Below are 12,706 nucleotides of genomic sequence, written 5' to 3'. Positions count from 1 at the left end.
GTAAGCCATGTTTTCTTTCAGTTTTTAGTACCAAAATTGTCATCATGACCAATGTCATCTACTAGTAAAGGGCAAAATGAACACCTCCGAAGACACATTACGTTGTCAGTTGCAAAATAACGTGCAGCCGAAGTTATTTCCAAGCACCGAACTACTCCGAGCGACTGCTCTGCATTACACGTAACTTACTTTGTAAAGCGGCTCAGAAGTATCTCTGATACCAAATGTACATTTTAAATTCCTACTTACATAAGGCGGCCATGCCTTTGTAAAAGTAAGGGACGTTCGGCAGGGAAATGGTAATGACTGCCAGGTGAAGAGTAAGTTGCTAATAAGGTATTATTACGTGCTCTTAATTCCCACTGGGTTAAAATTGTGAAAAGTGTGTGAGTATGCACGCATATACAAACATATACATACACACAATTTGTGCATACCAAAACCAGAGTTACGTAGAAATTATAAAAATAATACTTAATGTATGCGTGCTTCTCATGGTTTTTTCATTATTCTAAGCCATTAATGAAATCGTAATTTTAATTTAATTTAATTTAGATATTTTGTAAAACATGTGCTGGTTCCAAAATATTAAAACACTTCATACATATGCATGTATGCAATTAAATGGCAGGCAAATACTTTGCATATATATTATTAAAAGAAAAAATTAAATAAAACCAATGCGGTAAAACAAGAAAATCCAATCCAGGACCCGCTGCGCTAGTCGGTGGAGCATTCGAGCCTTCAAATGATGAGTTCCCCTTATTCTTCCTTAGTTTAACATTCAATTAAAAATGTATTAAATTTTTTTCAGAAAAGTTCATCAATGAGAATGGTGGCGATAAAGCGCAATATATAGCTGCATCGATGTCCCTTTTTTAATTTGCCAATAACCGCAAGTAATTGAAAGCACGCAACAAGATGTAATAATTAACTTTTTTATGCTTAATTTGTATGTGTTATTGTGAATTTGTATGCTAAAATGTCTATTTCCTATTTATATTTTCGCGACTGTAGATGAGTCCGCGGAAAATTCGCATTTCGTTTAGTTTCTAGATGTTAAGCAATCTATGTATGAGGTTTTAATGAAATATCTTTAAATAAAGGGTTATAAAAATGTTTATAAAAAGCTTTCTTTTGAAAATTTTTAGTAAGTTTATATTGATACGCTTATATAAAACTTTTTTTGAACCTTTATTATAAGTTTACACTTTTACGCTTATAAAAAGCTTTCTTTTGAACATTTATTACAAGTTTATATTTCTACGCTTATAACCAATGTTCCTTTTCAATTATATTACGCTTACTTTCAAGCGTTTTATAAACAAAAAATCAATGTTTTGTAAGCTTAATGTTTATAATTGAAAACTTAAAAAAAACTTTCTTTAAGTTTATTTTGCTTGTTGGGTAATTTCGAGTTGCACTGAAATGTAAAATGTGAAAATATTGAAATTTTATTTGCTGCGACAATTGTAGAGTATCTCTTTGGGTTCGCCTGTGATATGGTCGAACTGATAATTTTCAAAAGGTGGTTCACTGAGTAATTTATTAAATTCGCATTCGAAGGAACTTATGGATTTTTGCAATTTGCTGTCTCCATTGAACTGGAAGAGTAAAAAAAATTATCATCTAAATCACAAAAAAGTAGTAATTTTGCAACTTACTTTTAAATACTCCTTGCCAGTGTGTACAATTTTCTTGACATCATGCACAACCTCGAAAATATGCTGGTAGCCGCCCACTTGGCACTTGAGTATGATAGAGCATACATCCATGAAATCGTTTTTATGCTTACATATAAATTCAGGAAACTAAATACAAATGATTTCAATTTGTAATATTTTATACCTTCTACATAAAATAATTATAAACATACATAGTTTTTGGTAAATTGCGACTTAAAGAATAAATCTGCATGCTTCATAGCCATGAGACGTTCAATCATAACATTTAATTTATCAATCAGATCTTTACCCAGCGGACGTGGCGATGCTGTGGGATCGTAGTCATTTGCAAATTCTGTAAGATTCTGCTCCAATACGCGTATGTCATAGCTTAACCAATTCGGCGGCATTTTCTCTTTTATCTTCAAGTACTCAACTGCAGTTGCTGTATCCACATCAGCGGCAGGTACTGCTGGCCAAAAATCTGATATTTGTTCATCGAAAAACTGCTCAAGCGGATTATTATTGGCTGCCAGCAATTGTTGTGTTGCCGTACTTGTTGCGGCTGTTGTTGCAACGGCTGCTGCGGTAGTGCTATTCGTTTGATCCACAAGCAACGCATCCTTTTTGATGGGATTATATGTGCCCGTTTTGAAATAGGTGCCATTTACAGTGGCTTGACGCTGACTACCTTCAGAGCCTTCAACCACTGTATACAGATAGTTCTTATTAAGCGCGTTCTGTTGTGATTTTTCAGTGGATGTATTGAGAAAATCAAAAGAGTCGTCCAATAGTGAGTTGACTGGTTGTAGCAGCTTGATGGTTGTGGTGCTGAGTGCCACGCGCGTGCCATTGCTTTCCGTATTATGATATACATTTTTCTGTGATTGTACCAAATTGTCCAAATTTACAAATGATTTGATTAGATTCTCAACGAAATCCATTGTGGTATCCTGCCAAGCGGCGAAACTAGCAGCGAAGTCGGGACTGAGCGCAGCTTTTACTTTATTAAGGCCCTCTGGCGTGTTGTACACGTAACCCTTTATTATAATCCATGCATTGATGACACGTGTGAAGACGAAAATAAAATCCTTTACAGCCCAAGCAATTCCCTGCGAATTGATATTGGGTAAGACGCCATCTGGACGTATGAGATCCTGTTTCATTCGCGCACACAAACTATCGATCTTTTTGAAACACGGTCGATTGCGATGTGTGTAGGCAAGTTTCTCTGCTATTTCGCTGCCGCGTAAGGCAAGACGAGTGAGCTCATTGAATTTGGCTTGAGAAAGCGTAACGGTGCAGCTACCCGAACTACCAGGCGAGTTAGTATAGTTCGTGGCATCGCCACCAGCGCCACCACCAAGAGCATTATTCGGACACACGCTAGAGGTGCTGTTGAGATCAAAGTAGGAAGAAAAAAAGTATTGATGAGTAAAACTAAAATAATATTTATAAGGTCGGTGTTATACAGACAAACTTTTGTTTGCCAAATTAAATGGCGGCTGCTTAGTTTGCTCGGAGGTGGTTATGTCGAGTTTGGCACAGGGTTGCACGTTCATTATGGTTTTCATGGCTATTGCCAACACGAAATGAGAATTTCAGATGTACATAACGCGCACAATTTAAAATTTTTGTATATGACAACACCGAATTTGCTGCAGTTTGACCAAACAAAATTAGTTTGCTGTGAGAGTCGCCAAACTCGCTCTCTCCGAGTTTGCTACAACAACAATTGCAAGCAGTTTGCCAAACAAAATTTCTGCATAACACCAACCTAAAAAACTTTAACATAATCAGTGAGTCATTATTTACCATAGAGCGTCAACATAACTGAACTAAAGAAAAACTTGGACATGAGATCTTAGCAAGTTTTGGATATTTTTCTTTAGTTTATTTGATGTTAGACATATGGGTCAAACTTTGCAGAAATGTCATAATTTTTTACAAAGTGTGAAATTTGGATTTATATCGTGTTTGTTAAGCAATCAGCTATACTTTCATAGAAAACATTGAATAAACTAAAGAAAAATATCCAAAAATGTTAAAACAACGCGTGTTTCAAAATTTATTTGTTGAATTTTTTAAATAAAGTAGATATAAAATGTGTGAAAAATGGAAAACCGAAAGTTCATAAATGAAAACATGATGAGTAAGAAACTTTAAATTTAAATATATTTTTTTAACTTTAAATTACAAAAAAAAAAAAATAATTTTTGCTTAAATACCAACGGAATTATTTTTACTTTCTTGATTCTAATATTCGAGCGAATAAATTTTACTCGACGTAACCATCAAACGCTATTCCATATGTATGTAAACTCACTCTGAACTTAATAAAATCGGCGAACTGCGCCGTGATGAAGTTTCTATAATAAAATTAAAAAATTTTAAAATATTAAAAATTAATAAAATTTTTCATTGTAACCTTTGCTCTCCTTGTCCGTACCAGCGCCACAAAAATTCAATAGATTCTCCTTAGCCAAAGAAGCGTTAATCTCGTTCATCGAATTGAAATTCAGTGGCGAATTCTGACTAACACACTGCAATCCAATCTGAATATTAATTTTATTCGAGTCATTCGTTTGTGAACGCAGCGGTGGCGCGCCATTCGACGAATTGCCGCTGCTAGTAGCAGGGGAAGTAACAGAACCATTTGGCTCATTTGCAGTTTGCGATACCGGCGATATATTTATACAAATTTTCTTTCTTATTATTATTTAATTTAATTTAATTTTCTCCTAGCTTTTTTATGGATGTAATCAAGGCACATTAAACAGGTAGTATCAGTAGAGCAAAAACAACATTTGCGTGTATTTTGTTGTTGCTTCTGGTATCGAAAGTGTCAAAAACTGTTCTGAATTTTTTCTTCTAAATCAAAGCGTGCCATGTGAAATACAAAAAATTATAAATCATTCGGATTTTGGTCACGAGCGGGTGTGGTACGGTCGCGTCTGTTCGCTTATAGTTCGCAGTTATCCCACGTTTTGTGCTTGTGAGAAATTTCTAGTGTTTTTTGACAAAGGCTTTTTGTGTGGGCCGCGCTAGTATATAAACTTTACTTTTATACTTAAATTAACTCGGTCGTCGCGAAAATTAAAATTAGTGTTAACAAACTCAGGTGAGTGGTCCTGGCTAAATTTTTTATTGTCTTTTTTTTCTTGGATTGGGGGAAAAAAGATTGCCTCAGGTTGCCGGCAAAAAAGAAAAAGAAGCTGCCGTTTAAGGCACACGCTAGCAAAATGGCACGACACGAAGGTCGGTGGCGTCTTTTGTGAAAAATGCCACTAGTGGCACATCCAAAAAAGCTAAAATAACTGAAAGCGAGGATGTCACTGGCTTTTACGAGCTGTCCAAGGATGGTATTGTAAGAATCTGTGAGGACTCCTTAGCAGATAATAATGCAAATAATATTGATACGACAATGGACTGTGATTTGAGGTTAGGGTCAGTAGGCAGTGAAGGTTCAGTGGTATCAAATACAGTTAGTGCTAATACGCCAAAAGAGCGCGATAATAAGTAAGATGGTGGTTTAGTCTCCTACCCACAGCATTTTCGCGGTGAAATTTTTGTGCTGGTTGACTCTTCGGCCAGTACAGTTATGAACAATGATAAATTGACGACAGGTCTAGAGCTTTTCAGCCAAATCAAAGACTTGAGATTTAAGGATATGGATCTCATCCATGCGGTTGGTAGGTCACTCTACAAGGTGACTTTTACAAGCACGTACTCTGCAAACACCTTTTTATTTGATACTCGCATTGTGAAGCGTGGTTTAAGGGCGTTCGTTCCTCGGTCAGCACTCGAGAGCTACGGGGTCATCAGAGGTGTACCCACGTGTTTTAGTGAGCAGGAGATTGCCAAGGAAGCAATTAGTAATATTCCAATAGCATCAGTTAGGCGCTTCACGCGCAAAGATGAAGCTAATAGCACTTATGTCCCCACTACTACTTTAAAAATTGGGTTTGAAGGTAATGAAATCCCAAAGACCATTGTTTACAATTACACCAAACTGACTGTTGAATACTTCGTACCATCCCTGAGGCAGTGCGACAACTGCGGAAGGCTAGGGCACACCAAACTCTCGTGCAAAAGTAAGGCTAGATGTTTGAAGTGCGGCAACCCAGAATGTAAGGACGCAGACTGTAGAGACAAGTCATGCATATTGTGCGGTAAAACTGGGCATACTGCCAAAGAGAAAAACATCTGCCCCCAATGGGAGAAAGAACTAATGATAAATCGAATAAAAACAGTTAAAAAAATGTCCCGTAAAGAAGTCTTGGATCAATATTACCCCAAGACTAGCAATCGCTTTGACATATTAGATTCTGATGAGACCAGCTTTCCTCATCTTAACAGTAACCCAAGTGAGGTGGTTGACAAGGACATGCATATAAACAGAAATTTTACCAAAAAATTATATAGCTATGTGACCAAAAAACAAACTCCCAAAGAAACCAAACCCCTTAGCAAAGCACCCCGTAGACCCCCTGCGCTGATAAATCCGGTGTACTATTCCCCGGAATACCAAAAAGGTATAGTGACAGAAATTGAGCGGCTAATGGCCGAAATGATCAAAATCACCCAAAAAATGTCTATCGAAAATAGAGACACGCAAACCTTTAACGACATCCAATCAGTAAAAAACAAATTTGAACGTATTTTAAATCAAAGGGATGAGATAGAAATTTCAAACTCCTTCACTAGCAATGAAGATCCTGCAATATAACTGCCAATCATTAAAAGCAAACCTTGACACTATTGAGTACTACCTAAACAAATACAATTTTGACTTAGCATGCTTTAACGAAATCTTTTTGTCCAACACCACCCATCATAGAAAAATTCTAAACTATAGTTTAATCAAAAAATGTCGTAGCGATGGGTATGGTGGTGTAGCCATAGCCATCAAGCATGACGTTAAATTTAAAAAACTTGCTTACAACTCCGAGTATGATGTTTTGATGATCCAAACCAAAAACCTTAACCCAAACATTACAATTTGCAATATATACTTTCCACCCAGAATTAGTATAAATGATTTCAATAATGAAATAACCAGGATTTTAAATTTTTTAGAGGCACATAGAAATATATTCTTAGTAGGTGACTTTAATGCCAGAGCAACCCTGTGGGGCGATAGAGTTGACTCAAGCAGAGGCAGGCACCTCATCAGACACATTCAGCAATCATCTTTGCGATGCTTAAATAGTGGGGACCATACGTTCAAAACGGATATTCGGTCGGAAAATGGCTCAGTGCTTGATCTGGCTTTTAGCAATTGTGGCTTGTCATGTGACTGGAGTGTTGATTCCACCAGGATTGGGGGTAGTCATCACTTTCCCATCTCCATTGAAATCAAGGAATTAAGCAAAAATGTTACTAAATTTTTAGCAAAGAAAAAGTTATGTGAATCCCTTAAAGAATTGGTATGTGAATCTAACATACATGACTTTGAAAGCAAAGTACAAGAAGAGATTAAAAGAGCCACTTACGTGACAAGTGTAAATCGAACCCCCAAACCCTGGTGGAATAAGGATGTTGACAAAGCGTATAGATTCTTCCGGATTAAGTTCCAAAAGGCCAAACAATGGCCCAGCCCTAACAATTTCGAAAATCTGCTTGAACAACGGAAATCTTGGAAAAAAGTTGTTAAAGATGCCAAAAAGAAGAATTTCAATAGCAAAATCGACCAAATAAACTCAAGTCTAGGGAAAAATGCGTGGAAGTTTGTCAAGACGTTACGTGGCGATCATAGTCAAACTGGTAAGGGTGTCTGGAATGAGGAATATAACCAAGACTACCTTAATATGCTGAAAGAACAAATCCCGACACATGTATCGGTGACTGAAATAAACTGCCCTACGCAGCCTAGCCCTAACCTTGCGATTACATGTGATGAGATCAACCTCATACTTAATAGGAAGAAAGACACAGCGGCAGGTGCTGACAACATCTCTTATAGCATGCTGAGGTCACTGTCTGACTTCACTCTAAATACTTTCAAAACCTCCATCAATGACATTTTGCTGTCCAACCAAATTCCCCCCCACTGGCGCGTAATTAGGATTGTACCTATACCCAAAAGGGACAAAGACCTCACGCAAATAGAGAATTTCAGACCCATATCGCTCATTTCAGTTATGTTAAAAATAGTAAATAGTGTTATTAAAGAAAGACTATACGAATTTGTGGAGTCAAACTGCATCCTACCAAATAACACCTTTGCGTACAGGAAGAACAAATCGACAGCGATGTGCATTAATCACATGCTACACCAAATTGGGGTTCTCAGAGGCAACAGAAAGCAGGTAATCTTGTGCTCCACAGATGTATCAAACGCGTATAATTGCGTCAACATTCATACCCTTCAACAAATACTTGTAGACCTGAAAGTAGAGAAACTCTATATTGACTGGATAATAAATTTTTTGGCTAGCAGGACGTTAAAACTAGGAAACAGTACAGTCGAAATTAGTAATGGGCTACCGCAAGGAAGTGTACTCTCACTAATCCTCTTTAATATTTATACGAAACGACTACACAATCTATCTGACTCTAATATGCAAATATACCAGTTCGCTGACGACTTTTTCTTTGTATCATCTGGCAATAGTTTTCCCGAGGCTAACAGCAACCTCCAGGCAAAGCTAGATAATTTCATTGAAATCTGCAGCCAACTACAACTAAGTTTCAACCCAAGCAAAACTAAAGTTATGCATGTTAGCAGAGGACCAAAAAAGGAAATTAATGTCACTATCGGCCAGACTAGACTGCTACAAGTTAATGGAATTAAAGCACTGGGTAGAGTAGTAAACAGCTCTCTGACCATGAGTAGTCACTACCAAACCACCATAGAGGCAACGTCCAACAATATCAAGTTCTTCAAATACCTAACAAATGTCAAATCTGGCCTACATCCTCAGAAAGCCATGAACATATACAAAAGTCTGGTCAGGTCTAAAATTGAGTATGGATACACCACTGCTGCTAATGGTGCCAAATCTGCCTCCAAAAAAATACTCACTCTACAAAACAAATTTCTCAGAAGATGCTTGGGTTTAACGCCCTCTACCCCTATTCCCACCATGTATGCACTGGCCAATGAACTGCCTCCTGCAGCGAAAGAACTGGCTAAAATGTTTGCGGTTAATGACCCCATAGTTGCTTCGGTTAGATCCAGCCCCCCTGTGAACTCCAGTTACTCCTTCACATATAACAAATTCAGGCAAATTTTCGATCGGCTCGAACCTTTGGGGGATCACCCCACCTCCACCAACTGTGAAATAATCGACAACGCTTTCCCTGGCCTCAAGGCCACAATGACTGCTGAATGTGCCAATGCTCACTTCTCTAGGATGCTCAACAATTACAAGGAGAGGAGGTTTAACATCATGTTCACCGATGCATCGCTCTCTGACAGTAGGACTGGTTGTGGCATATATAATTACAACTGTGACACTGAAACTGCATTCCACCTACCCTTTAAGTCTTCTACAGCCTTTGGGGAACTCTTGGCCATTGAAGAGGCAATTAATATCGCCTCCAATAATAACTACTGCAAATTAGTAATTTTTACTGACAGCCGTGTGTCGTGCCAAACCCTTAAAAACCCTAACTCCCTCAATAGCATTGCTAGTAGAATCCTACGAAAAGTCCACGTAGCTGCTTTCGACTGTATCCACATTGTATGGATACCCAGTCACAAAGGTATTCCGGGGAATGAAAGGGTAGACAGCATAGCCAAAAAGGCAATTGACAATAGTAGTTGTAAAGACTACTTATATACAACTGACGAAGCTATCAAGCAAATAAAAGAAGCTCTGTATAATGAATGGTATGCCGGTTTTTTGGCATATACAAATGACCATCCCAACTTATATGCTACTATCTTCCCCACGAGAAGAGATACCGCATGGTTCAAAAAACTTTCACTGTCTCCTGCTAACATTAAAACCTTAAATCGAATACTAACAGGCCATACCTATGACAAGAACTACCTGTTCAAAATTCAAGCCTATCGGTCAAATCGCTGCTCGTGTGGTCAAGCTGATGGATACGTCCATCAGACCTTCCACTGCAGGCGGCACTTGACGGTTAGATCCGGATATGATATCTTCCAAACACATAACAATTTTGAGGCAATCTTTCGTGACAAAAATTTAGCCAAGATAACTCAACTGGTTAACTTTTTACAAAAAGCCAATATCGTCTTTTAACATTTATGTTTAATGTACCTTTTGTTTATAACCACATGTGTATATGTATAGTACTGGTGTTGTAACTAGTACATTCGTTTTCATGTATCTATTATTTATACCGTCTCCACCTCGCTCAAACCCCTTCAATCCGCTCGTTGGCGCATCAAGCCGCCGTATACAATGTTAACAAAAGCCGCCCCCATACTACATACTACCTAAGCAAGTTCGGCACGCCCAGTGCAATCGTTTCAACAAGTCGTCTAACGTGTCCCAACCTCCACCTTCGATCAATTCGTAATACGTACCGACCTACAACCACACCAGTCAGGAGATAACATACACGGAGGAACAACATACATGGAGGAACGACCTGGAGTATGCGGTCCTAACTCTTAGGAACTGGCCAATAATCCAAAACCCAAAAAATGGATATCCCAAAAATTATAAAAAATAAAAAATTGAAATTGGAAAAAATAAAAATTGATGCAACTTTCTTTCCTAGTAAATTTGTTTGCTTCTCGAAGCATTGATCCATCCTTTGCAAGGCCCAGTAATCAGCGGTTGTGCTGCTGAGTTGGGCGAACGTTCCAAAAGCTGCTATTCAATCGCTTGTTTTGTATGGAAAAAGGTTTCACATGCAAATGGATTTTAACAATTCAGAATTTTTGTGAGAAAAAATTAAAAATATTTGACATTTTCGAGACCAAATAATTTGAAAATAAATCAAATCAGCTGCTCTACTGATACTACCTGTTCAATGTACCTTGGATGTAATTGAATCGAAATTTCTTGGCTACTACGTTTTACAAATTTTGTTAAAAAATTTAACAAACGCAAAGTGGCTACGGCTATATTGATCATGAAAGATTTTTGGATATGTACATAGATGCATATGTACGATATATAAAATGCAATATATCTACTCATTTCTGCTGCTGAATATTTCCGCCGGATACAAATTTTAGTTCTAACTAGCCCTTCTATTGAAAATAGCACCGTACACTTTATAAATGTTTTCTTTACTTTAGTAATAAAATATTCACTATAATGCCCCACAATTAACCAATCCGCCAGCAATTTCAATTTATGTACTTATAGGGCATTCGCACGAGGCGATTTTACAGGCAACAAAAGTTGAATGCAGAGTTGAATGAGAAGTTGAAAGTGAAAAAGTTGCTATCCCTATTCAGACGAGGCGATTTTCAATTCAACACGAATAGTTATTTACATTATTTAAAATGAATTTAAATCGCAAAATTTTATCAATTGGCGTAAATTTGGTAAGCCAAGCGTTCGTAGAAGTGCTTTTAGCGAAGCTGAAAGATAAAATAAGAGTAAAAAGTAGAAAAGAAGAAAAAGTATGTATACAGAACAGTGTTGGCATTTTTGGTACAATTGTACTTGTTTGATACAATTTCATTTACAACATACTTTCCTACTACGCAGTACTTTTTAGTACAATTTTGTAATCAATACTAAATATATATAGCTCTGAAAATTCACAGCAAGAAATTTTTTGTGTTCTCTTTGGTTCGCCTGTTCGTATTTACCTTTGTAATTTTGAAAAATGGCTTCAACGAACCAGTATAATATAGCCTAGTCAAATTTTTAAAGAAACTTTTCGATACTAAGTTTTATTAAAACAAAATGTCGAAGTCAGCTTCATATAGAAACAAAGTCTTCGTTAGTTATAAGAAGAGATTTTCGTAAATATAATACCTTTACGGCACTCACATATTGACAAGATTTTACTATTTATTTTATTATTCTTTAATTTTAATTATCTGTTTATAAAATATAATGTATTCTTTAAGAAAAACTGTACAAACCTAAGATTAAATCTTTGCGAAACATCCAAAAACCAACATACTTTCGTAAAAATTTCGAGCTTTATTAATATTCTTTAGTTTTTAGCCCATTCAATTTTAGTATAATAAAGTTCAAGTTTAAAGTAGCTGGGACTTACCGTTGAACTTGGCATTTTTTTTGTCGACGATGTCAGCCATTTTCTTCCATACGAAGTGTGTCCGATGATTTTTTTATATGGAGAAAACTAGCAACACCTTCACCAAAGAAATCTTAAAAAACTTAGTTATATTAAAATTTAATGGGCTAAAAAACCGCACGCTCAAAATAAATCTAGGAAATCGAATTAAAAAGCTCGAAATTTTTACGAAAGTGTGTTGGTTTTTTTTAATGTTGCACAAAGTTTGAACCTTGAATTTGTACAGCTTTTCTTAAAATATAAACCGTATTTTTACAAAAAATAATTAAAATTGAATACTATTAAGATAAATGGTCAAATCTTGTCGTAAAGTTTTGATAAGCACTTGAAATGCTATTAAAATGTCAAATTTTAGTACTGAATCCAAAGGAAAATGTCTTTTTATCCATTAATAATAACTTAAATATGCTTTTTGTTAAGATGTATACCTGAAAATGTGTGCATACATATTTGCGTTAAATGCAGTACATGTGCACGTAGAATCAATTTGTAAAAGTGTAAACTACGTAAACGTATGTACATAAACAATAAAACTTTCTCATGAATACCATAAATTCATTGGTCTTGTAGGGAATGTACTAAGAAAATATATGAGCGAATTAAAAAGTGTATACAATTTATAGCCGAAAAGTACATTTTTTGTATAGATTTCGTACTGAAGGAACAATTTAATTTCCCAACACTGATACAGAATGTAAACAAACACAGGGTTGCAAGGAAAAAAAGTTGAACGAGCTCAAATAGGGCATTCGCACGAGGCGATTTTACAGGCAACAAAAGTTGAATGCGGAGTTGAATGAGAAGTTGAAAGTGAAAAAGTTGCTATCCCTATTCAG

The 12,706-nt window shown here is 36.5% G+C and overlaps 1 protein-coding gene and 1 long non-coding RNA gene across 2 annotated transcripts; one reads left to right on the top strand and one right to left on the bottom strand.

The window, feature by feature from the left end:
• Nucleotides 1-1,346: 1,346 nt before the first annotated feature.
• On the bottom strand, nt 1,347-4,580 carry LOC118755081 (protein mitoshell-like). Its single transcript, XM_036489932.1, has 6 exons — nt 4,564-4,580; nt 4,093-4,373; nt 3,991-4,033; nt 1,877-3,071; nt 1,665-1,811; nt 1,347-1,604 (listed from the first exon to the last, which is right to left on the bottom strand). The coding sequence occupies exons 1-6, from the start codon at nt 4,578-4,580 to the stop codon at nt 1,455-1,457; spliced, it is 1,833 nt and encodes a 610-aa protein (XP_036345825.1). The 3' UTR covers nt 1,347-1,454.
• A 28-nt stretch (nt 4,581-4,608) lies between these two features.
• LOC118755082 lies at nt 4,609-10,291 on the top strand. Its single transcript, XR_004994979.1, has 2 exons — nt 4,609-4,785; nt 9,935-10,291. It is a non-coding gene; the product is annotated as an uncharacterized LOC118755082 (long non-coding RNA).
• Nucleotides 10,292-12,706: the final 2,415 nt, after the last annotated feature.

The sequence above is a fragment of the Rhagoletis pomonella genome, unplaced genomic scaffold, assembly GCF_013731165.1.
Source record: "Rhagoletis pomonella isolate Grant_MI unplaced genomic scaffold, Rhpom_1.0 Rhpom_scaffold_05267, whole genome shotgun sequence".
Classification (NCBI taxonomy): domain Eukaryota; kingdom Metazoa; phylum Arthropoda; class Insecta; order Diptera; family Tephritidae; genus Rhagoletis; species Rhagoletis pomonella.
Note: the sequence above shows the minus strand (reverse complement) of the source record. Positions and strands in the feature narration are given on the sequence as shown.